The sequence below is a fragment of the Vulpes lagopus genome, chromosome 2 (assembly GCF_018345385.1).
Source record: "Vulpes lagopus strain Blue_001 chromosome 2, ASM1834538v1, whole genome shotgun sequence".
NCBI classification, from domain to species: Eukaryota; Metazoa; Chordata; class Mammalia; order Carnivora; family Canidae; genus Vulpes; species Vulpes lagopus.
The window spans coordinates 24673466-24699963 of NC_054825.1; the positions used below are offsets into that span (position 1 = coordinate 24673466).

A 26498-nucleotide genomic window follows, 5' to 3' on the forward strand; every position below is an offset into this window, starting at 1 on the left:
CGGGTGAAGGCTTCTGGCCACACTGCAGACTTGAGTGAGTCTCTAAGAGTCCAGCACAAGAATCTGCATTTTGCCAAGCTCCCCAGGTGATTCTGAAAGCCCAAGAACCGCTGCTACCTGGGCGGGGATGTTAAGGATTAGGCCCTGCCTGAGAGAGCTTCTGAAATATGGATAGGACCCGAGCAGGAAAAGTGTTCCAGCCAGAACCATGGAGTGAGGGTGGGAGAGCATGATAGGTGCAGGCAACATTGAAGTAGCACCTACTTTGTGCCAGCCGCCCTTCTATGTGCACTTACGTATCTTAACTCATTTCATTCCCATGTCAACCCTATGATGTGGGTGCTGTTAAAATCCTCCCATTTTCCAGAGGAGGACGCCAAGGCACAGAAGGGTAAGCAGCAAAGCCAGGGCTGAACCCACACAGGGCTGGTGTATATGTGGACAGATAATGAGAAGTTTTAGCACATGAGTTTGAAGATGTTGGGGCTGATCACAGAAGAGCCTTCGAGGCAGAGCCAAGGTAAACTTGCACTTCATGCAACAAGCCAAGGTGAACCATTTTGTTGATTTTTGAGTGAGACAGTAACTAGATTTACCCCAAACCTCAAAGTCCCTAACTATGTGATCAGTGCTGTGTCAGGTGCTGCAGGGATTTATGGCCCGCATCCAGGGTGGGGTCGGTGGCATCTGTGGCAGGGTCAGTGAATGTCCCGGAAGTTCTAACTGAAATCACCTCATAGGCTGTGATTCAGAACATTCTCATGCTCCACGTGGTCTCCATCTCATGGGATAGAGCTGGAAGGTTGTTTGTTTTGGCTTGCAGACCGGGAGCAGAGAGCGCCAATGACCACTTGCCTTGTCCCCACCCTACTTCACCCTCCTCTTGCCTTGCCCCGGGACCCCCACCCTGGGAAGGGCATCTTTTTGAATTAACTTTTCTCATTGCCATCCAAAAATAGCTTGTTTTTCTGATTAGTTACTTTCTCTCTATATAAAAACAGTAGACTCATAATAAAAAAATTCAACCAATGACAGAAAAATTAAGTAACAGGCAAAAGCACCCACCCCTTACTTTTCTAGTCATTACCCAGCCGGAACCAAGATGAAGTCTCTTGTGTATCCTTCCAAAATTGTTCTGTGTATGTATCACATGTGTGCATGCATCCCTTTCCCTTTTATATAAATTGCATCCTACCATCTAACTTTTCTTAGATACCATTTTTCAACATTTGATTCTACCCTATTTTTCAAAATAGCTGCTTACTATCTCCCTGTATGTGCAGACATACCCTAATTGACCCAGCCTCTCCTACTGAGGGACAGTTACATGTTTCCACTTTTTTTGCTATTACAAACAACACACCAGTGAACATCTCAGGGCATAAAGTCTGCTTTGAAGTGATCCTCCCTCCTGGTCATTGCTATAATATGTACTCACCAACTTGGTACATATGGATTCACCACCAAGTATCTTACCATATTTATTCCATCATTATGACTCCAAAGCAAGGAAAAGGCATTTTTAGCCAAGTACTGAACCACCCAGCTTGTGTTCTACCCTGGGTCAGGTGCTATGTGGGGAATAGAAGTGTAAGACGAGGGATCTGTCCCCAAGGACATGAGTCTTTTGGGAAAGGCAAAACTGATGGCCCAAAAATAAGCCAGGGAACAGTAGAGAGTGTTAAGTCATTGAAAGTGAAATGATGTGGCTCTTAAGGCCTGCATGGCAAGAGAGAATTCGAGGACCCCCAGGTCAGCTTTGAGTTTGGGCTGTAACAGTCTCAGCTCTCAGGAAAAGGTAAGGAGTCCTCCCAAAGAAAATCAGATCAACTTGACTGTTTTCCTGTCCCCAGATGCATGTGTTCTGTTCATTTGTGCTCAGGGCTACTTTGTTTCCTCCTGTACAATGTGGGGCCCCTGCTTTCCTAGTATAAGTGGCATTTCTATTCCTTTAATGTTCCTCTGCAGCCCCACAAAGAAACCAGAAAATAAAGCTGTCAACAACAAACTCTCTTCCAGCAAGATGGAAGTGCATAAACCTCAGAGATGTTCGAAGACCTTTCTTCTTTTCTTGCTGGGAAAAGGTAGGTCTTAAAAGTGCCAAATGAAATTTGCAGGACAGGGGTGGGGTCGGAGGTTGGGAAGAATGTGCTCCCATCTGTTACTTTAAAACCCTGGGTGGCGCAGAGGTTTGGCGCCTGCCTTTGGCCCAGGGCACGATCCTGGAGACCCGGGATCGAATCCCACGTCGGGCTCCCGGTGCATGGAGCCTGCTTCTCCCTCTGCCTGTGTCTCTGCCTCTCTCTCTCTTTCTGTGACTATCATAAAAAAAATAAAAAATAATAATAATTTAAAAAAAAAAAACCCACTGATGAGTGATCTTGTAGGTCTCTCTTAAGGTAACTTTATTTAAAATAGAAACAGGGATCCCTGGGTGGCGCAGTGGTTTAGCGCCTGCCTTTGGCCCAGGGCGCGATCCTGGAGACCCGGGATCGAATCCCACATCAGGCTCCCGGTGCATGGAGCCTGCTTGTGTCTCTGCCTGCCTCTCTCTCTCTCTCTCTCTCTCTCTCTCTCTCTCTCTGTGTGTGTGTGTGTGTGTGTGACTATCATAAATAAATTTTAAAAAATTAAAAAAATAAATAAAATAGAAACAAAGCTAAGACCCACTTCCCACCACTTCTCACAAGCCTCTCTTGGGCCTGTCTTCCCACCTGGCCAGAGATGACTCACACAGCCCCCAAGGCCTCACTATTATTTCTGAAGAGTAGACTGGATTATGTTGGACCAGTCTCTCAGGATGGTGGTTGGACCTCCAGTGGCTGATGGTTGTGTTGGGTCTCCTCCAAAAAATCGTGGCTAGTGTTGAACCAGCCAAGGACAATGAGTCAGCCTATACATACCCCCTCACCCCAGGAATCTGGGCTAACCAAGATGACAGCAGAGACCTTAACTAGAGCCAGATGCAGGGCCAAGGAGGTTGGTGGCAATCTGCCCTCTTGATATCCCAAGCTTTGTCCAGGCCAATTCCTAGAAGCCCTCTCCCACACATTTTTGTCTTCCTTGCAACATTTTATAATCTGACCAGCCAAGGGAGCTACTGAAGCCCCACCCATCCAGTACCAGACTTCAAGCAGCACTATCGCTCAGCCTCAACATTCCATGACCCAGGAAGAGACAAGAAGTGTGGACCTCTGCCCTATCTCCATGTACCCACTCAAAATGGAGCCCCATGTGTGAGGCACTGCCCACTAGATACCCAATTTCTCCCATGACAAAGCCATACAAAGAGCAGAGAGTCAGATTCCAGACCATATAAGTACCACAGGCGCTAAGAGCCTGGGCTCTGTGTTCAGATCCCAGCTGTGCCATGTCCTAGCTCAGCAAGTCTCATAATTTCTATGAGCCTAGGTTTTGCTTCAGTTTCTTCTAGAAGATGGGTACTGTCCACTTCATAGAGCCATTGAGAAGATTGAGTAAAATGGTCACAAATGAAGCACTTAGCTTGGGACTTGGACAATAAAACCAAAACAAGCAGAACAACAACAACAAAAAAACATATACAGAAGGTTTTCTATTCTGACTCTACCTTGGTTCCTTCCTCTGCACTCCTGAAGCCTGGCTTTAGGCTAGGGCTTCACAGAGCCCCAGTGAGCTCTTCCTCTGGCTTCAGCAAGGTTAAGCAGCTCTTGCTGCCACTACATCTGGGATGTCCACTCCCCACCCCATACCTGCTACCATCAGACTGTCTCAGATAAAGTCCCCAAAGGGGACCTTTCTCTTTATCAAGTGAATGACCAACTGCCACTTATTTTAGGATGGAATTTTAAAAATAATTCCTGCCCTTACCATCTATACAGTTTCTAATTATCCTAGTACCTTCCTTCTATGGCAGAAATGCACAGAAGCATGCAAATACACACACACTCACACACAAAGACTTAACTAAATCCCTGAGCATAACCCAAAAATTCCACAGCCATAATCCCAGATTCATCAAAAGCTGCTCCTGCTAACAGATCATCATCCTAGGTTCTGAAACCCATCTTTTGCTCCTAGGAGACAGTCGGCTCAGGCTACCTGGGGTGGGCTACACGTCAGAGTCTGCCTCGATGGCTTTGTCCTGGGCCTGACAGGCTTACAAATGCTCTTTCATCCTGCCTCGATGCTAGGGAGCCAGTTGACTCTTGATTTTTCAGCTACACCCTCGAGTGAGGCCCTCTGCTACCGACAAGGAAGCAGGCCAGCCAGGGGCCTCTATCTACATGGGGATTCTTGCAGTGCTGGGTCCTTGGGAAGAAGTGACAAGACACAGTATTGCTCCTGGGGCGCCTGTATGTTCCCTGCAGCACTCAAGCTACCTAACAATTGTGCAGGCCTTCGGTCATTTCAAATCCCTCCTACTTAAACACACTTCAAGAGACAGAGTAGCCGGATTCTGAGTACTTCTCCACAACACGGGAAACGGTATTTATTTTAACCTTCCTCAACAGTGTAGCAAGATCCGGGGACTCGGTGATCAGCTTGGAGGGCTAGGAAAGGGAGGAGGAGACAAAAGTCCCGGCTTCCAAGGGCTCACAGGTCATTTGAAATTAAACCCACCTGCACGGAACCAGAAAACACTCCGAACCATGAATCACTTTGTTCCACAAAGTCATGGGAGAATGGACACAGGTCAAGTTTGATCTTTTGCAGAAGTCTCACCATGATAACAGGGTTGCCTGCCACTCACTGGGCATTTACCCGGCAGGTGCTGAGCCCTTTCATGGATGGTCTCATCATTCTTCAACAACCCTATGAAATAGACACTTCATGGTCCCATTTTACAGATAAACTGATGCTCAGAGAGGCTAAGCAACAGAATTTATTTTTTTTAAGATTTTATTTATTTATTCACAAGAGACAGAGAGACAGAGACACAGGCAGAGGGAGAAGCAGGCTCCATGCAAGAAGCCCAATGTGGGACTCGATCCCAGGACTCCAGGATCATGCCCTGAGCCAAAGGCAGGCTCTAAACCGCTAAGCCACCCAGGGATCCCCTAAGCAACAGAATTTAATGAGTGGCCGAGCTAGGATGTGAGCGCAGTGTGCCTGACCAAACAGCTCTATTCTTACCCATGCTGGTACACTACCTCTTTGCACAAAGAATTTTCATCTGAACTTTGCAAGAGAAAAGGATGGTTGAAAAATAAAAATGAAACAACCAGACGCTATTCTGAGGAAGACTGTAGAGTGGAGGAAATAGCATTTGCAAAAGGCTAAAGAGCTCTGAGTAGCCAGAGGTGAGCAAAATGTTTGAAAAAAACCAATGTCCAGCCTTCCAGGGATTCACAGAGGAAGGTAGTGGGAAATGAGCCTCTAAGGTGGGCACACTGTCCAGTTTGTGGCAGGGGGAGGGAGAAAGGGACTGAAGCTTAGTCAACTAGAAAGCCCCAGGCAGCCTGGGTGGCTCAGCGGTTTAGCGCTGCCTTCAGCCCAGAGCGTGATCCTGGAGTCCAGGATCGAGTCCCACGTCTGGCTCCCTGCATGGAGCCTGCTTCTGCCTCTGCCTGTGTCTCTGCCTCTCTCTCTCCTCTCTGTGTATTCTCATGAATAAATAAATAAAATCTTATTTAAAAAAAAAAGAAATAAAGAAAACAAGAAAGCCTCCTACCCCTCCTACAAACAAAGCAGGATATTTGGTTGTTTGTGAAGATTTTAGATAAATGGAACCAGATCGACATAAACCATGAGAGTAAAGCTTGGTTCTGAAGGCAGAGCAGAACAGAACTCCTGCATCAAGATGGCCATTGACTTTGACAAAGGAAATGTGGACCAGGCAAGACATGAGAGTGAGGAATCAGGTGGAGAGACACCCCACGCACACTCTGCCACTCCCACGTGCCACCAAAGCTCCAGAGAGCAATGTGGAGGCACACGCAGAAGAAACATTCCAGCTTCTACCTTATAATTCAGATTTAATCCACCTGAACAGTTAGTGACTGTGTTGTCAAAGATGAGAGAAATTGAGAGCTAGAAGCAATTTCACGTAACACTGATTCACCATCTGCCCCCCAACCTTCCCGCCCCCCCCACCACTGCCAGCCCAGCTGTCCTAGTCACCCCACCGACCCCCAGACCGCATCAGGATGTCACTGGACTCACTCCAGTCCAGAACCTCTAAGGAAGAGAGCTTCACAGGACCTCCTCTGGTCGTGGACTTGGATGTTAACCTCGTGTGCGATGAGGCTCTTTCAAATGTGGTGGTTCAAACTATTTTTCTCTTTTTTTGCTCTGTAGGACATAGAAGAAGAGCTTTCACCTTAAATCTGTAGGTTTAACATGCTTTTATAAGATAGATACCAACTGTTAAAAGTGGTTATCTCTGTGACACGAGATGGTGGAAGGATTCCGATTTTTTTTTTTGCATTGTTGCATTTCTTTTAAAACCCTGATATATTATTTCTTGCCCTCTCCCGCAGTAAAAGACATGGTATTTTAAAAGCTCCTCACGGAGCATTATTTAATTGCCTCTTGTCTCCAGGCTAAATCCTCGTTAATTTTATCCAGAGGTTGACAACTGAGTCCTCTGTGGGGCAGACAGGTAACATAAAGGAACGAGAAGGGAGACGTGGAAGGCAGGGCAGGTGACCATGGCAAACTGCAGAGAGCACGCCTGGCCGAAAGGCATCCACATCCTCAACTGGGCTGCGAGCCACCAGCCTGCAACCTCTCCCCACGAGCACGTTTCTCATCCTGTGTTTCCTGGTTTTTCAAGCTTTCTAAATTAGTATGTAGAGCCCCAAACAGAACATCTTTGGTTTTGGTCATCCAAAGACATGCCATTATCTGATGTGTCAACAGCAATTTTGGTCTCATGCCAAATACTCGCCAGCACACAGGATTTACTCCCAAAGAGACTGATCCGTCCCCAAGTCCTAGGAGAGGCTACAGGGGCCGAGCAAAGATCCCAGGAAAATGTGACTCGCAGACTGTACTCTGCATTGGCTCAGGTGCCATGACAACAAGGCCCATCCTGAGCAGATGCCACAGCAGACTGCCCCTGTCACGCGGCGCCTGTTCTGGCAGCCCAGGCTACCTCACCAAACAGGCTTGCTTCTGTCCAACTGGCTCGAAGTTACACTGGTAACTATTTACATGAGTCAAAATCCACCCAGAGGCAGCAGATGGCCAGGCCGGGTTGAGACGTGGGGAGAAACTGGGCTAGTTGGACTGAGTCAGAGGCAGGGGCTGTAGACAGCCCATCAGTGGGCACTGACAAGTCAAAACATCACTCCCACTACTGCCTGGCCTTTCACATGGCCGGGAGGCTGAGAAAAGATTGGGCATGAACACAGCTGAAATGATCACAGGCTGATCCCTAGACCATGATATAAAATGGCATTGGACAAGCCTGTCCCACTCCTATGGGGTGAGTGATGGAAGCTCCCAGCCTCGGGTACCCACCAGCACCCCTGGCCACCCTCCAGGGATCTTAGTCACCTTCAGTGCTGAGCAAGGCCGGGCAGAGTCAGCAGAGGTGCCACACGAGGCCAAGACAAGCATTCCGACTGCCAGACAAGCAGCTCCAAAGCACCAAGTTTAAAATCTCAGCCAAGATGAGTGGAAGGACCAGGGGCTCCTGTGTTTTTGTCATCTTTAGCCCCCACATGGCCCAGGGCTTGGTACACAACAGGCAACCAGAGGCATCTGTTGGGATTTGAAAGTGTGTGTGACGCAAATCCAACAAAGTGACCTTTGCCTGTGACTGGGTTTGGGGCGTGTTTATTTTTTTTAAGGCAGGATGTCAGCTATAGAACATTTTGTGAGCCATTCTGAGCCCTGTCAGCACCGGTGAAATTCTGACGTAGTTAGTTCGGCAGAGACAACGGGTGTTTCATTTCCTGCTTTGGAATTCCTTTAGTCATGAGACCCTTGGTGTCTCCTAGGCCCATGCCAAAGTGGGAAGCCGAATGACACTCACATGCCCATGCGGACAGCAGCTTTTGTGCGCCAAATGGAAAGTATTTGGACCTGAAGTGTTTTTCTTCTTCCTCCTCTTCTCTAGCTCTCCTCTCACCAGGAAGGTTGTGGATGGTGCCAATCTGGAGTGATGATCATCGCAGATGGGCAGGCCTTGAACCTCCACATCTGGAGGTCAAACTGGACCAAAGGTTGAGGAGCCAGGAAGCACACAGGCTCCCAAATGAGCTTGGACATGAGCACCAGGCACTAGAAATTTCTAGACAATCACTAGAAGGTAGGGGCCAGAAGAGTCATACAAATGGATTATCAGAAAGAATACATTTTCTGTCTCCATGTTTATTGGGAATCTCAAAGAAAATGAACAGAGATTGACTGACCCACCCAAACAATTCCTGATGCAGAGGCACGACATGCTTGGGAATTCTGGATGGTGAAGGAGTGGATTGAGGCTCAGCAAATTAGCCCATAGTCAAAGGCATCAGGGTTGTTCTGAAAATAAAGATTCAAGAAGCCCAAGAAAATGCTCTTATCTATGAGAAGAGCGCACACTGTGGGGTCCTGCTTCATGGCTGCTGTCCAGAGCCGAAGTGCTGGCGTGTGGTTCAAACAGCTGCAGGACAGGAAAGAACTGTTAGCTCATCTGAAAGGGAGGCCATCGGGAGACATGGCGTGCACTGCGCTCTGGATTTACAAGATACAAAAGACTGGTTTACATGGGCAATAAAGTTATCTTAGTTATCTTATTATGAAACTGACCATGATCATATACTGCAGGAAAAAATCTTATTTTGGGCGCGGCTGTGTATGTTTTGAATGACAGAAGCTGTTGTTGGTTTTAGCAAGAGTTATAATACTTGTGGACCGACTGCTCTGGGGAAAGAAGGTGTCTGTGCTTTGCTGCTTACCAACCGAAGTCTGAAAAGAATGAAGACAAGTAGTTCCCAAAAACACTTTTTAAAAGTCAGCAAAACCAACATCAAACCTTGAAGCTGACTGAGCCCTTTCAAAGATGGATCAGGAGACTGAGGTCTAGGATATACAAGTGGCTTGCTCAAGACAGTACAACTGGTCAGTGGGAAATCTAGAAGGTGAGGGTTTGAGCCATGGTTCAGTACTCTGTCCCTAGGGGACACAGGTTTTGGTAATGTTTATGTTGAGACACTGTTTAAAATATCTAAGTATGGGGGCATCTGGATGGCTCAGTGGTTGAGGATCTGCCTTTGACTCAGGTTGTGATCCCCCGGGGCCTAGGATCGAGTCCTGCATCGAGTCCTGGCAGGGAGTCTGCTTCTCCTCCTCCTGTGTCTCTACCTCTCTATGTCTCTCATGAATAAATAAATAAATTAAATATTTAAAAATAAAATAAAATATCTAAATATGTTCTATCTGACCTTCCTTCGGAGGTGTAGGAGAGCACTGCTGGGTGGATTCACATCCACATATTGTGAGGGTACAGATATAGTTCTGCCTCAGCAGGACCTGGTTCCCCAATGCCAGAATTGTCCAGCACCCACCCTGTGACTGGCTGGGAGTAGAGCAGGTGCCAACTCAAGTTCAACGTCTCAGCATCATGGGAACAAAGCACTTGTTCTACCTGGGGACCCAACATGGTCTCCTGAGTCCACTGGGTAATTTCTTCTATTTTAAACATCCCTACATCTCCATGGTGAATGGCTGGCCACTCTGTTTGTTACCCAGTGCAACCCCACAGTCAAAGGTCTTACTCGGCGATTCCATACACTTCCAGCCGCTCAAACCAGGGCCAAAAGAGGTAATCAATCATGGATATACAGTCTCCACCAAAGAAGATGGTGTTCTGATAGCCAAGAATCTATAAGTTTAAACAGAACAAAAGCAAGTTAATTTACCTACCTGCTTACGTATTTACAGATGCTAAATACAAGTATCAAATTGATTCCCAAAGGGGGAGAGCCAAGGCTCTGATTCTCCTTCCAATTTGTTAGACAACGTGTCTTCTCTTCTCCTAAGGTTTCTTCCACTTCCTTTAAGGTCAAACTCCCAGCCACACTCAGCCTTTCCCCCCTTTCAACACTGGAGCAACAGGGTGACCTAGGGAATTTGGAGGAAAACCTAGGCAGAAGGAGCCTAACCCCTCCCTCTTAGCCGAAACCAGGTTCCTCTGAATGCTAAGTTTTCTATGGAGGAGCTCAGTCTCTGGAGGCAGGGGGACTGCCCGTTACTGAGAAGGAGGGGACCACATTAGGAAACCTGTTCTCCAGAATCCACTTTATCCATAATTAAGGGGATACCCTAGTCTATATGTCTCCCCCTTTAGACTTATTTCTCAGTTGACTCAAAACTAAGGCAGGAAAGGGGTGCCTGGGTGGCTGAGTCAGTTAAGCATCTGACTTTTAGTTTTGGCTCAGGTCATGATCTCTGGATAATGAGATCGAGCTCTGCATCAGGCTCCATGCTAGGTGAGGAGTCTGCTTGAGATTCTCTCCCTCTCCCTCTGCCTTTCCTCCTTCTCTCACACACATGCTCTGTCTCTCTCTAAATTAAATAAAACTTAAAAAAAAAAACTAAGGCAAGAAAGAGCAAATGCTATTTTAGTGGACTCCTTCAAATTCTAACATTGCCTTTATATAATATTTTCTCTTTCTTTCTTTCTTTCTTTCCTTTCTTTTCTTTTCTTTTCTTTTCTTTTCTTTTCTTTTCTTTTTCTTTTTTGAGCTCTTTGAACTTCAGACTTTTTGGCCACTCAACACTATCAACTTTTTACATTAAAATAGAATTTCTTGGGCAGCCTGGGTGGCTCAGCTGTTTAGCGCTACCTGCAGCCCAGGGCATGATCCTGGGGACCTGGGATGGAGCCTGCTTCTCCCTCTGCCTGTGTCTCTGCCTCTCTCTCCTCTCTCTCTCTCTCTCTCCCTCTCTGTCTCTCATGAATAAATAAATAAAACCTTGAAAAAATAGAATTTCTCATTAGCCCAAATTTACCCAGATAGATATACTGCAACAGATAAACTCTCAGCAGATAACTAAAAAATGGTTAAAAAAAAGAGTTGAGAATTTTAAAAGCAAAAATGCTTACTAGAGGTTATTGTTGGACCAGGTCATTCTAAAGAGAAAAGATGGTGCCAATTATGTAATTAAATCAAACAAATAACTTTCTCTGACCTATATAACTCATAGTCAACTACATATATCTCTATAGCTATAGAGCCAGATTCCTCTATCCTTTATCTGGATTTTGTATTCCTATCTCTATTATTCAAGCTTGACTCTTAATACTCCAGACCAGCTTTTAGACTCTCTGATATAGTCTAGGGTGTTGTTAAGAAGGTCAGCCCAGGAGCAGGCTGACCTGGTCCTATCCTGGGCTCTACCTCCTATTCAATATGGAATCCTGGACAACGTACCTACCTCTCCTCCAAGACTCAGTGTAAAATGGTGGTAAGTTAGTGCCCACCTCAGAGGTTATGGTGAAGAGTGCCGTCACCATGCATGAATTAACATAAGCTTTTATAATGAGAAAGCACAGAGACAACCAAAGTTTACCTCTAAAGAGAGCAGATGCATCTCTGACAGAAAAGATCAATGCGATCTCCCACCTGCCACCCTTCCCCACAGAAGAAAGCAAATCTTATTGCCCTAAAGTCCAAGTTTTCATAATCCCTCAATATGGCATGGAGGAGTTCCCATTACGCGTGTCCTGGAAGTCTGAAAAAATGTGAGGTAGCACCACTTTGTTCAAGAAAACTAACAAGATGGTACTAAACCAGCAGAGTCTGGCCAATGAAAACTGAAAAACAGAGGCTATTTTAAGGCATAAGGAAAACATCTGACTTACAACAGAAAGGAAGAAATTGTTCAGTTTTCATGGATTCCAGAGAGCATCAAATCTCTTTTATGTTCAGGAATGGATAGTGATTACCCAAACTTTTATCACTGGCTTGGAAACATACTTCCAGCTCATTATTGGCCTTCATGGTGCAAATCAGAACAAAATCTAAATCGATCAACCTTGGAACATCTGTATAGCTCTTCTCTTTACAGAGCAGTGGTGCTCTTGGAAAAGTCCTTGTCAGAACAAATCACATATGGGCATTTATTGGAACCTGTGACAGGTCCTTTGGTAAAGTGATATTTTGAAAAAGAATAACTGCTTAGTCATTGATATTTATTTAGTATATATTTTTAAGCTTTTTATTTACTTAAAATAGAAGTATGTCCTTAATATACATGATGTTATAAATACAATCAATTCTTATATAAACTCTCAATAATTCAAGTCCAATCAAAGTACATGGTACAATAAAAAGATGAACATATGGATGGAAAAGATGTGGCATCACTTTGCCAGCCTCTCCCACCCCCAAAATACATATTCACATTCCCTCCAACTTTTTTTTTTTAGATTTTATTTATTTACTTGAGAGAGAGAGAGAGAAAGCGAGAGACAGAGCATGAGCGAAGGGAGAGAGGCAGAGGCAGAGGGCAAAGCAGACTTGCTGCTGAGCAGGGAGCCTGACATGGGACTCGATCCCAGGACCCAGGGATCACGACCACAGCCGAAGACACACGCACCAACAGAGCCACCCAGGTACCCTGCCTCAGACTTTCTTAAATCCAAGTGGTTTTTTTAAGATTTTATTTATTTATTCATAAAAGACAGAGAGGGGCAGAGACACAGGCAGAGGGAGAAGCAGGCTTCCCGCAGGGAGCTTGATACAGCACTCCATCCTAGGACCCTGGGATCATGACCTGAGCCAAAGGCAGGTGCTCTACCACTGAGCCACCCAGGGGCCCCAAATCCAAGTTTAATATCAAAATTCCTTAGAATTCTTGATACAGCTGTCGATTCTTGAGTCTTGCCTCAGACGGGCATTTCTCTACTGGGTTTCTCATAAGGCAAGTCTAAAAGTCCCAATAGGAAAAGCCATCTTCTGGGGTGCCTGGGAGGTTCAGTTGGTTAAGTATCGGCCTTCAGCTAAGCTCATGATCCCAGGGTCCAGGAATGGAGCTCCTGAGTCGGGCTCCCTGCTCAGGGAGAGTCTGCTTCTGCCTCTCCTTCTGCTGCTCCCCCTGCTTGTGCTCATGCGCTCCCTCTCTCTGTCAAATAAATAAAATCTTAAAAAAAAAAAAAAAAAAAAAAGCCATCTTGCTGTAAAGTAGCACAAAGTGCTGGCTTCTTTTCAGAGTGATGTAAAACATGCCAGTGATGTAAAACATCCTGGCCAGGCCTCCTCAGAGGTCTCAGTGGGAGAGCTCCCTTCCATGTGAACCTGATGACCTTCCAAATACGTGCAGTGGCCTTTCCCTTGAGAATCAAAGAACATCAGGACTGGAAGGGTCACTGGAATTCTGCTAATGGGACTCCCCTCCCATTCTACCATTTATCTACACCATGCTCATTACACAAGGGATTGGAGATGCAATGTTAAAAAAAATATGTGTACCATAAAATATTATATATGAAAAATAAGAAAACACTAAGATCAGAGAAAGCAAAAGTCTAAAGAGGAGGTCAAAACAAGGAAGGAAAGGGCATCAAGATATCAAGCCCAGGGTCCCACAGAGTTCCTTAAAGAAAGCTTTGAATTTGACTTGAGTTTCCTGGCAGCCAAAGGGGAGAGGATTGATTCTTGCCTCTCACGGGGAAGCACAAAGGGCCTCTCGCTTTTCAGGGGATGAAACAGTCCCAGGGAGGTCAAGGAGCTCTTGGGTAGTGCAGAGCTAAGACAAAAACAGCTTTCTCCTTATTCCCAGATGAGAGCCAGCCCTTGTGTCACCGAACTTTAAATATGTAAGTATGAGGATTCTAAGCACAGCAGCTTTGCCAAATCTCTTCTGAATTCTTTGTTCTTTCAATTTAAGTATCAGCAAAAAGCTTAGAATCAGCAAACTCTGAAAGCCTCTACAGCCAAGGTTGCCCAGCGATGAGCTTCCCTGTGAGAAGTACTTCCCAGTCCTATTTTCTCTCCTCAAACAAGGGCCTGGCCAAAGTACCTACCCCGCTGAGAGGCGAGACACAATCACAGTAGAAAAACCTGATGGAAATTCTCTCCCAGGGCGCCTAGCTGGCTCAGTCTGTAGAGCACGTGACTCTCAATCTCCCGGTTGTGAGTTCAAGCCCCACATTGTATGGTGATTCCTAAAACTAAAATCTTTCAAAATTCTCTCTTTCCTGTTCTATTCCATTGATAAGAAGGTGCTTAGGAAACTTTATTAAAATAGTTGTCCTGTGTTCTGTTTAACCTTAGTCCTCTGCTTACAGCCAATTAGCAACTCTGACAGACTTTAGGATAAACAGTGAAATAGGATAGTGGGATAGTCAGTAAACTAATAGTCTTTCTCTTCAGTGGCTTATCCTCCCTAAGTGTTGTATCATCACTAATGGAAGAGGAAGCTGTGCTATAGCTCAACCCACTCAGCAGTGGTTATACTAATATCCAACATCATTTTCAAAACTCTACTTTGAGTTCTTTTTGTCACCCACCTACCACATAATTGATACTGGCCATTCTTTTTTTTTTAATTTTTATTTACTTATGATAGTCACACAAAGAGAGAGAGAGAGGCAGAGACACAGACAGAGGGAGAAGCAGGCTCCATGCACTGGGAGCCGGACGTGGGATTCGATCCCGGGTCTCCAGGATCGCCCTGGGCCAAAGGCAGGCGCTAAACCACTGCGCCACCCAGGGATCCCTGATACTGGCCATTCTTAATGTTGAATAGCTTCTCCCACAATAGAATCCCTCACTTTCAGAACTACTGTCCTCGGTATGCCAAGCAAGATAAAATAACCTGCTTAGAAAAGATGCTTTTCTTTCAAGGTTCCAGACATCTACCCCAGGCCACACACAGCCAGCAGAGGGAGGTAAGTCTCCAGCTTCTAGCTCTCCACTTTCCTAAAAGTATTAACACATCTCCAATCCAGGCATAAGAAGTAGGATATTTGGGGGGAAAGCCATTTTATATCCTGCAATATATTTTTTTTAAAATCTACTTTTAAAATCTTCTGTTCTCCAGCTCACTGAAAAATGATTAGATAGCCTTCTCTTGCTTTTGAATGTCAAAAGAGATAAGGAGTGAGCATGCAGATGAAGCAGGAGGGACTGTTGGGCATGAGAAAGGTACAGTATTTCCACCCCTTGAACATGAAAAAGCTCCGATGGAAAGGCTCCTTCTCTTCTGCAAAAGCCTCTCGGGCTCCCCCAGGAGGACCCAAAAGAGGCTGGCGCCAGCGAGCAGGTGGAAGGAAGAAGTGTGTGGGGCCCCCCCTTGTGGCCATCGATGTGAGGCTCCCTGGCCGTGGCTTCCCCAGGAAGTTCACCAAGGAGGTGAAAGAAATTTTGTAAGGTTTTGGGGGGAGAAGCAAGATCACAAAGAGAAGCAAATCCCAGACTTCCTCACGCCAGGCATTCTAAAAAGCTTCCATCTACGGTCTCGGGTAGTGAAACTTGGGATCAGCTTCACTAACTGTGCTTAACCTTGAAGAGGTCGCTGCCCTGCACCACTGTCATTGCCTCCAAGGAGGACACAACGCGGTGGCTTGCAGAGGTGATGCCCTCCTTGCTGGAGAACAAAGAAAGCTTTTTTTTTTTCCTTGATGGAAATAGTTCCTAAGAAGCAGAATCCACCACCCACCCACCCACCCAAAGGACACAAAACCACCTGCCAATACATGCAGGCCAAGACAAAGCAGGCCCTTCTCAAGAAGCAGCAACAAAGTACTCCACTCCAGGGCAGAAATCACTGAGTCCATAAAAGATAAGATAAGGTTCTCAAGATTCAAAGTTTGGGTCCCTGTTGCACTGAAGTGCAGCTGAGGTTGAGCTAATGAGAATGAACCAATTCCCTGTAAAATGAACCAAAGGTATAGGAACAAACTTGGAATGCATATAAAACCATTTCTCCTCTGGAAAGAAGCCTTAGAGGCAGAGTCTGGGACAGAACATGCCCCTCCTGCTGCTCATCAATTATGACCTGGAATTCCCTATGAAGATTCAGAATGAAATTTGTCAATATTTGGGGATTAAAGAACCATCCTGAAAATTCTATGCTGGAGAGCTCCTGGGTGGCTCAATTGGTTAAGCACCTGCCTTTGGCTCAGGTCATGATCCCAGGGTCCTGGGATCAAGCCCCATATTGGGCTCCCTTCTCCATTGGGAGCCTTTCTCCTTCTCCCTCTGCTGCTCCCCCGCTTGTGCTCTCTCTTTATCTCTGCCAAATAATTAAATAAGACCTTTAAAAAAATTCTATACTGGAATCCATTTAACTGGCTTACTTCTTTTGTCAACATATATGTGTACAATAGTAGTGGGGGAAGCTAGTAGACCAACACCTGATAAGTCAAATACCTTTAAAGTAATGGATGGTGGATGAAAATATAAATGAATGTTTTTAATTTCCCCTAGAGGGGAAGATGACTTCTTACTCATAAAAGCTGTGGAAGAAATCACTGGGAAGACCTATAGCACAACATTGTTAAATGTTATATTTCTGTTACGTACAAAAAAGATAAGCCAAACTAAAAGTTAAAAAAAACACACACAAACACACGTTTTTGAAAAACAGGCAAATATCATTTAAATATAAAGAACTCTTAAAAAAAAATAAATAAATATAAAGAACTCTTTAAAAGGAACTTTTACAAATAAACAAGGAAAATCACGAAGATCTTAATAGACAGATGGGTAACAGACTATTTTCACAAACAAAATACAAAGAGATGGCATACTTTGGGGGAAAATCTTCTATTTCACTAGCAATCAAAGAAATACAAATTAAGTCAACAATGAAAAACTACTGCTTCTCTCCAAAGCAGGCAAATATCTTCTTTATTGAAATCTCCCAACAGTGAAAAGGGGAAGTGCAAAGAGAATTTTTATATACTGCTGCTGGTGGGGGCAAACAGCACAAGTCTTTGGGGAAGCAATTCAGCAACACAGAGCCCAAGTCTCTAAATGTTCATCCCCTTTGATCTGGTAATTTTGTTCCTGGAAGTCTGGCCCAAGGACATATTCTCAAATAGAGAAAATGTTTTTTTTTTTTTTTTTTGAGAAAATGTTTTTTATGCAAAAAAAAGCTGCTGTTTCTTGCAGCACCATTCATTCACAATAGTAAATGACTAGAAATAATCCACATACTCCTAATGGGAGTGCTCGATAAATAATTCATTTATACACATGGCAAATTATGTAAAATGAAAGTGATTTTTTTTCTATTTTTAAAGATTACATATGTAATACAGAAATACATTCTCTTTTTTTAAAAAAAGATTTTATTTATTTGAGAGAGACAGAATGAGCAGTGGAGAAGGGTAGACAGAGAGAGAGAGAATCACAGACTCCCTGCTGAGCAGGAAGCCCACTGCCAGGCTCCATCCCAGGACCTGGAGATCATGACCTGAGCTGAAGGCAAACACCCAACTGACTGAGCCACCCACGTACGCCCAGAAATACATTCTCATTATTAAAAAAAATTCAAATGATAAAAAGCAGCATAAATGGCAAAGATCTGCCCTTGCTCATTCCTGCTTTTATCCACTTTTCTTTCCTAACCCAGTACTAATCACTCTCCCAGTAGCAGCCTCTACTGGGAATGTGATGTGTATCTCTCTAGGCATTTTTCTAGATATATATTTACATGTATATCTTCTATATCTTCTAATGAGATCATTCCATCTCTATTATTGTGTAATTCATTTAAATATTTCCAGGCAATCTTTTCACGTCAGTACACATGGATCTACTTCATTCATTTTATTTATTTTTTTTTACTTTTTTTTTACTTCATTCATTTTAAACTGCTGTATAGAATTCCCCAAGATGAACATAATTTATCTAACCATTCCCTGTCTAATGTACATTAAGGTTTATAATTTTTCACCCTCATAAACAATGCTTCTCTAATAAAAGCTCTTATACATATAAACAAGCATTTTACAAGAGTTTATAAAAATATAGAAAGATATTTACATCATAATGGTAATCCAGTTCTATATGCAGTACAATTTTAACTGCATAAAAATATACACAGCAAAAAAGGACAGAAAACAAAAAGTCCAAAATGATACCACTAGTTGTTTCTAAGTAGTGGGATTATGGATTCTTTGCCTTGGTTTCTATATTTTTCTATATTTCCCAAATTCTAATGAACAAGTACTTCTTCACAATTGGAGAAGAGTAAAAGTAATCTCTAAATAATTGGGATAAGCATTATTCTATTATTTACATGGTGGTAGATGGTATAGCAGAAGCTACTAACAGAAATATAGCAAATATTAGTTTCCTGAGAAAGCAGCTATCAGAACTGGACAATGGATGAAGTTGCCAAAGTAGCAATAGCACTAACACCACTCAATTAGCCATTGTGAACAGAGGATAATCAGTTCTCTGGTGTGAAAGGATGGTGGTTGCAACTAAAAATGGCATATTAATTAGTAGACATGCTAAATTAGCTGACAAACTCAAGAGAACTGACAACATATATCAAACACAAAAACTTGTGTACAAATGCTCACAGTAGGATTATTTGTAGTAGCCAAAAAGTGGAAACAACCTAAGTGTCCAACAAATTATAGATAAACAAAATATGGTATATCTATCCATACAAAGCAATACTATTCAGGAATAAAAAGGAATAAAAAAATGAACCTTGAAAATGCTATGCTAAGTAAGGAAAGCTCGTGAAAGGCTAACATTGTATATTTCCATTTATATGAAATTTCCAGAACAGGTAAAAGTCATAAAGACAAAAAGTAAATTGGTAGTTGCCTATGGCTAGAAAAGTTTTGAAGAAATGGGAAGCCAAATGCTAATGACTAAGGGATTTCTTTTTATGATGATGAAGTGTACTAGAATTAACAAGTGGTGATGGTTTCACAACTCTGTAAATATACTAAGAACCACAGAACTATACACTTGAAAAGGGTGAATTTATGGTATGTGAATTATGTCAATAAAGCTGTTATAAAAAATAGCTAGTAACAATGAATTTAGTTTGTAGACACAATAAGTTAGTTGATAATAAAATAAATTTAGCTTATAAATAGTTTGCCATACTCAAAAGGCTACAGAAAGTTATTTTTGGTAAACAATTAGCCAGATACAAACTCTCTTTCCTTCATGTTCTAGTGACATCAAAAGAGAACCAACTAAGCAACAGATAATTTCATTATCGAAATTAATAAAAATTAAGAAAGAAAAATAGCAAAACATAACCAAGACAATATTGTCTTATCTATTGGAGAATAGACAGATTAAAAATTAAGGTTATGGAAGAAATTTTGAATCAAGAAAATATTTAACTAGAGATGCTTCTGAGTGATATAAATACAACTTATACAAATTTGACCTCAGCTACACACACAAGGCGTGTAATCAAATTTGGCAACATGGGAAACTGCATGGAGATACCACAAGGCAGGTTGAGAATGCCAAGAATTAAAAACATCAAGTGTCCTGTGGGCCTAGAAGCTGAAGGCTTCAAGTTATTAGCCAGGTTCTCACTCACCCAGGGTTTTTCCAGAGTTATCTACGATATCACCCTTCCCATTCCCTTTTATTGAGTTCTGCTGATGACTAGCAACAGATCAAGCAACAGTCAGAATACAGAATTCATAAGCACAGAAAGTGAATTAGAGCAAATTCCGAAGCATCAGAGAAATCTGGCCAAATTTTGTCTTTCACTTTCACTGCCCTTGTACGTAAGTTGACTGCTGAATGAAAACATTCAGAATGGCAAACACACACACACACACACACACACACACACACACGGAGAAGAAGCAGGAACAGCAGCACTGAAAGGGCTGGCACATTCAAACCCACAAAGATAAAATGAAGGTGGGCTCAAGTGTTATTCTGATATGGCAAAGTCAACCACAAACATTAAAAAAAGAATAAAGCTAAAAAAGAATAAAGCTAAAAAAATGAGTGCCGCTGAGACTGATTCAGTAAAGGCTAGGAAGTTGGTTTCAAAACAGAAAATCTAGTTACAAAATGACATCCCCATTGTTTTAAAACTCACAATAATGTTCAGAACAGGAAAGCACGTGGGGAGGCTGCTGGTTTGATCATAAAACAGCAGTCAGGCATCTCATAGAATTGTGAACATATTACAGGAAAATATGGTTATAGAACAAGCGCAATGAATCTTTAATTTTGATGGAACTGGTTTTCTAAAAAAATTAAAATTCAGGGCATTGACTTCAAAAGAAAAAACTGTCAAAGTTCAAAGCTGCAAAAGGTAAACTGAGCCTTTTGCTTGAGGAGAACATGGCAGAAACTGATGAATCAGGATCTTGACTTGCTTATTCCTCAGAAGGACCATGTATATTTAATACACTTTCAGCTCACACAAGATCTTGATTATAAAAACCATGCAAAAGAGTTGCACAAGTCAGGGAACATTCTCATCAAAATGACTCTGATAAGTTTCTGTTTCATTAGAATCTCCCAGAGTCAGTATACTGGTATTTAGAGGATTGAATCAAATAATTCAAGCTAACTGGGCATGTTTCAGATTCTGATATTGCCTACACTGTATTTATAATTCTTGCTAATGATGGAACAAAACCACATTCAAATCTGCTAGAACAGGGCAGCCCAAGTGGCTCAGCGGTTTAGCGCCGCCGTCAGCCCAGGGCCTGATCCTGGAGACCTGGGATCGAGTCCCATGTCAGGCTTCCTGCATGGAGCCTGCTTCTCCCTCTGCCTGTGTCTCTGCCTCTCTCTCTCTCTCTGTGTCTCTCATGAATAGATAAATAAAATCTTTTTTTAAAAAAAATCTGCTAGAACAATGCTGAATACTTACTCAGAGGTCCTTAAATCCCATCATTGAAAGCTACCTACACATGGACTAGTTAACAGGTTATTTCTAGGACTCAGCTACTGAAGATAAAGTGGAAATGTGTTATTCGGTGATGTGCGGAGCTGACCAATCACCAATCACATCTCTTCTCAACCCTGAGATTAGAGACAAAACATTGGTAGGTCAAAATCAGCTTTTGATGGGAATATTTTCTTCACTGAAATCAGAAAATGCTATAAATCAGAGCTGCTTTTTCCTCTTTCAGAGAGTCATTTCTTATAGATGGTTATTCATCATTCATAAATACTGCAAATGCACAAATCTAAGATAGGCAGCTAGAAGTGTAAATAAATTTAATCTGCTTCCACTTGACAAAGGTCAAATGGAAGAGTATTAATAATGAGCCTTCCTTTAAGGGGAAAAAACAGCATTCCGATAGCTGTCAACAGAGTTACAACCCACCCATAAAGGGATTGTATCAGTTTCTAGAACAAAGATAAAGGACATTGTAGAACCACCTTCTAGATTATTCTAGAGGTAAGGGGTAAGCAGCTGTATTACTGCCAGGTTAGGGAAGGGTCTCCTGGCAGAGATTGCTCCTTGCCTACCCATAGCCACTTTCCTCTCTTTCTTAACCACAGAACCCTGATTTTATCCAGGGTGTCCCCAGCAAAAAGACTACATTTCCCAGCTTCCCCTGCACATAGTTATGACCCTACAACTAAGTTCTGATTTAAGTAGATCAGAAGAGATTTAAGTGAGATTTAAGTAGTCATTGAGCAAGAATTCTGGGAAAGCCTTTGAATAAAGGGGCATGGCCTTTTGCCATTTTTTCCCTTCTCTTCTCCTTCCTGCAACCTGGAGCTTGGATGTGATGGCTGAAGTTCCAGCAGCTATGTTGTCATTTTGAGGATGAAAGACTTGTATTAAAGATGACAGAATAGATGAAGAGAAAGAGCCTCAGTCTCTAGGAACTATTAAAAAAAAGGCCATCAAACTAGCCCTGAACTGCACTACTTCTGGCTTTTTTGTGTAAGAGAATAAACCCTTATAAAATAAATTTACAGTCAGTAGATTCCTTTTACTAGTAGCCAAGCAAAATCCCTAACAAATATAAATCTTAGCCTCATTGGCAGAAGGTACAGAAGCCATGCAGAGCTACTTAAGGAATGTGGTGACTCAGGGAAAGGAAGAAACTCATCACAGGCCCTTCCCCCTTCCTTGCCAGATTTTCAAGAAAAATTCTATAGCAAGTGAGTGGAGGGCAAGTGCCCACAAGTTAAAATTAGATGAGTAGTAGCTGAACTTAACCAAAGTCTGGCAAAAAGAATAAGTCTGTGAATGCAGGGGCTGTCAGAGTGACCAGGCTAGGGATCTTGCATTGCTTTTTACCCTGTATCTAACCAGGAGAGGGGCCCCTTTTTGTACCTCTTCAAGATTGCAGAATTCCTGACGCAGGGCTAGCTTCAGATCAGTGCATTCTCTCCCGCATCTCAATGCTACCAGACACTCCTTGGTCAAATGTGGGACCTAATCAGAGAACACAGGTTCTTAGTGGAGAAGTCTGAGGAAACACTTGTGCTCCTGCTCTGCCTAAAAATGCAGCCAGAGCTTTATCACTCCAACTTAACAGGCTAACACCCACATCTGGGCTCTGCACCTCCTCGGAGGGTCCTCTCTGTGGTTCCAGGAATCCACTGTCCAGCACCCTGGTAAAACAGGGTGCTTTAAAGGGGGTTCTCCAGTGCTCCATCCTTGTTCAGCTACTCCACACTCTACAAACTTAGGCAGGACACCTAACCTCTCTAAGCCTCAGTTTTGTCATATGAAAAATGGATACAATAACAGTACCTACCCTAAAGTGTACTAGTGAGCGTTAAATGAGTTAATCTTTATAAAGCAGGTAGGATAGTGCTTGGTACAGCATAAATGGTCAAGCCACGTCAACCCTTAATGTCCTTGACTTCCTTTTATCTCTTTTCAAAGAGAACCATCATAAAATTTCCCCATCACTTTTTCTTGTATTATCAACAGGTACCGACCTCTTTTCTCTCTCCTTCGCATTTCCTGGACAGTTGGCACTGTTGTTCCACATAAAGGGCGATTCCCTTTCATCCATTACCTTCTTCACACCCCAATATTTTTATGCCTGAAACTTGAGAAATACTCCCTTTAAAGCCCTACCAGTTTTCAGCTCTTTCAACATTCCTCCCTTGGGTCACACGGTCATAACCATGCCATAACCATACCCCTTGAGACTGCTTGTCGAAATAGAAAATTGCTTTAGGCCTTTAATCTTTAATATTAGAGGTGACGGCCCTACTATTATTCCATACTAGTTATCCTCCTAGGATGTGCGTAGTATTACAACACAACAATTTGACCAATGATATAGCCTGAAAAATGAACTGAAGTTTGAGAAAGACACACAAAGTAAAATATGCTGTAAGTGACTTTTTTTAAAAACTGCATATACCTTATAGAATAACTCCAATAACATCTTTTGGCGAGCCCGCTCATAAGGATCATATGGATACAGCTTTCTTCCAGGATAAGCATCATCCAGGTATTCGCAAGCAATGACAGATTCGTAGATCAACTGACATTTGCTGTTCTCCAGGACAGGAATTTGGCCAAAAGGGTGCTTCGTATAGTACCATTCAGGCTTGTTTCTCAGGTTAATGTTGATAACTTCATGTCTTAAAAAGCAAAGGGAAAACAAGACAACAAAAACAAGAGGCTTACGCAGACAGAACCTCATTGGGAAGGTAGAAGCAATCAGTTTATAAAATTTAAGTTATGTAGTTAAGTTTCTCAAACTTTAGGTGTTTACAAAGAAAATTACATAGCAACATCACTGTCTTTATTCCAATAGTTAAGATGTGCTAAATGTTTTCTCTGCCTTGTCTCATGTACTCCTTGGGATTCCTGGCTCCAGGAGGTAGAACCTCCTGCCCATTATCATTGCTGCAAGGACATAGTAGAGCCAAGGAGAGCCCGGAAGTCTGACTCAGAGCTCATTCACTTAACCATAGCATTACAGAGTTTTATACATTATAGAGCTTGCAAATACAAATCTGATATTAACAGGTCACAACCGAATATGGTACAGGTTAGCAGTTATGAGCTCCCATTCTAGCATCAGACTGACTGGGGTCTGGATGGTCTACCTTGTGATATTGGCCAAATTCCTCTATCTCTCTGTGCTTAGTCCTTAATTGTAAAACGGGAGTAATAATTGTACCCACCTCTTGGCATTGTTGTGAGGACTGAATAAGTGAGTATGTCTACAGTGCTCAGGACAGTGCCTAGGTACATAAGCATCAATAACCTTCTTATTCTTCTCATTATTAATTATTTTTAGAGGCTCAAGCCTATAAAGTTACCAGAAGTGCTCACCTATGTTTAAAAGATTAAAGGAAACAAATGAGTATATTCTTTGCTTAATCAAGGGGATTGTCTTGAATCCTAAAGCAGTGGTTTTCAACAGAAAGTGATCTTGCCCCATTCGGGGACACACGTTAATGTCTGGAGACATTTTTTGGTTGTTATATCTAATGGGTAGAAGGCAAGGGATGCTGCTAAATGTCCAACAATGCACACAACAGCACTCCACCCCAACCTAAACACACATACACACACAACAACTACCTGGCCCAAAATGTCAATAGTGCCAAGGCTGAGAAACCCTGCCCTAAAGAAATATTTACCTTAGTTCCTAAGCTACCAATTTTTCACTAAGGGTAAAACATCAGGCTATTGTTTTTTTTAAATAGGTAACTTTAGGGCCGACTAGACTCAAGCAATAAGGAAAAATCTGGAAATGCATGCCATATACATTCAACAAAGCAGAATTACATTATTTTGTTTAAAGATATCTCTATAGGGATGCCTGGGTGGCTCAGCAGTTAAGCATCTGCCTTCAGCTCAGGGCATGATCCAGGGGTCTAGGAATCAGGTCCCACATTGAGTTCTCTGCAAGAAGTCTGCTTCTCCTTCTGCCTATGTCTCTGCCTCTCTCTCCATGTGTCTTATGAATAAATAAATAAATAAATACAATCTTTTTGTAAAAATCTCTATATTAGTATAGGTTATAATATAGTCTCTATATTAGTATGTCTCTGACATGAGTCTGAAACTCTGAAATTGTCCCTTAAAGGATGGGATCTCCAAGAGTCAAAAGCCTGGAATAACACAATCTTAACATTTTGACTTTGAGGCCAGCTGCATTTGCCAGTCCCTATTCCAGACCTCCTTTGCAGGTGCTAGTTTTACAAAATGTACCTATTTCTCAGTATGTCAGAACCTTCAAGACACCTCTCGACCAAAGTTCTTTCTGTTTTCATTGTTTGGAACTATTTGTTCAGTCATTCAGAAAGTATTTTTAAATACCTATCTGGCACCAGGCTTTCTTCTAGCTCAGGAATAAGAGAGGCAAGAGCCCTACCTAGGAGAACTTACATTTAGTCCCGGTGGGGGTGTGGGGGGTTGAGTGGGGAGGGGGTGAAGCTGGGGCAGCGGAGGAAGTGCGGCTGCGCAGCGTGGAGGAAAGAGGAATAAACGGATAAAAGGCTGGGTGCGGGAAGCGCAGTGGAGGAGGAGAGCCGTAGGTGCTTGGGGGTGGGGGGTGCGCGAGTGCTTGGGGGGAGGTGCGGCTGGAGCAGTTGGAGAAGGCCCGGGAGCCTCCGCAGCGCCCCGCCTGCATCGGCCTTGCAGACCAGGGAGTTGTCCCAAGACTCTCACCACGGACCCTGCTCCGGCTCCGAAGAAAGCTCTGCAGTTCAGGACCGCCCACTGCAGGACCCACCCTCGGCTAACCGTTTACTGATCTATATTTTTTAATATTGATTGATTGATTGATTGATGACACAGAGACACAGGCAGAGGGAGAAGCAGGCTCCATGCCCACTGCAGAACTCACCCTCGGCTAACCGTTTACTGATATAATTTTTTAAAGATTTATTTACTTACTTACTTACTTATGATACAGAGACACGGGCAGAAGGAGAAGCAGGCTCCATGCAGGGAGCCCGACGTGGGACTTGACACAGAGACACAGGCAGAGGGAGAAGCAGGCTCCATGCAGGGAGCCCGACGTGGGACTCGATCCCGGGACTCCAGGATCAGGCCCTGGGCTGCTGAGCCACCCGGGCTGCCCCCGTTTGCTGATTTGCCGCGTTAGAAAGAGCCACCAGAGCCCTCTGAAGCGAGGGGCGCCCCGCAGGTGGAGCCTTCCGCGCGCGCGTCGGGTCCCCGCCTCCCGCGTCTCACCTGATGCCTTTGGCCCGGAGGACAAGGCGCGTCCTGTGCGCGTAGGGGCAGAACCTCATGCTGTAGATGCGGATCAGGCCCTCTGGGACCGGCCCCGGGGGGAGGCTTCCTGTGCAGGGAGCGGGGATGCAGAGGCCCGTGAGCCCGCGCGGAGAGGGGGTCACTCGCCTCCCCGGGACCCCGAGGGGACCGTGCACGCCACGCCTCCCGACACACCTGTACGACTTTTGTGCAGAGGATCCCTTCAGGCCCCTCCCGCCGCGCTGGACTGGGGGCCAAGGCCGAGCAGCACCGCCCCCCCCCCCACCCGGTCTCCAGAGCCAGCCTCCCCAGCCACGCGGAGCCCCAAGCCCCAGGCCGGGGACCGCTATCGAGGGGACTCACCTTTCCCGAAGGTCCTGCTCTCATCCTCCATGGTCTCTGGGCTCTTGCGCAGCGTGCAGTGGTCGCCGCGGCCGCAGGCTCCCGGGACAGCTGCG

General features: G+C 43.9%; 1 protein-coding gene across 1 annotated transcript; it reads right to left on the minus strand.

Moving 5' to 3' along the window:
• Positions 1–8047: 8047 nt before the first annotated feature.
• LOC121484199 (glutathione S-transferase omega-2) lies at positions 8048–26498 on the minus strand. Its single transcript, XM_041743070.1, has 6 exons — positions 26404–26498; positions 26020–26128; positions 23225–23447; positions 22177–22278; positions 9690–9796; positions 8048–8575 (listed from the first exon to the last, which is right to left on the minus strand). Exons 1-6 carry the CDS (start codon positions 26432–26434, stop codon positions 8416–8418), a joined length of 732 nt encoding a protein of 243 aa, XP_041599004.1. The 5' UTR covers positions 26435–26498; the 3' UTR covers positions 8048–8415.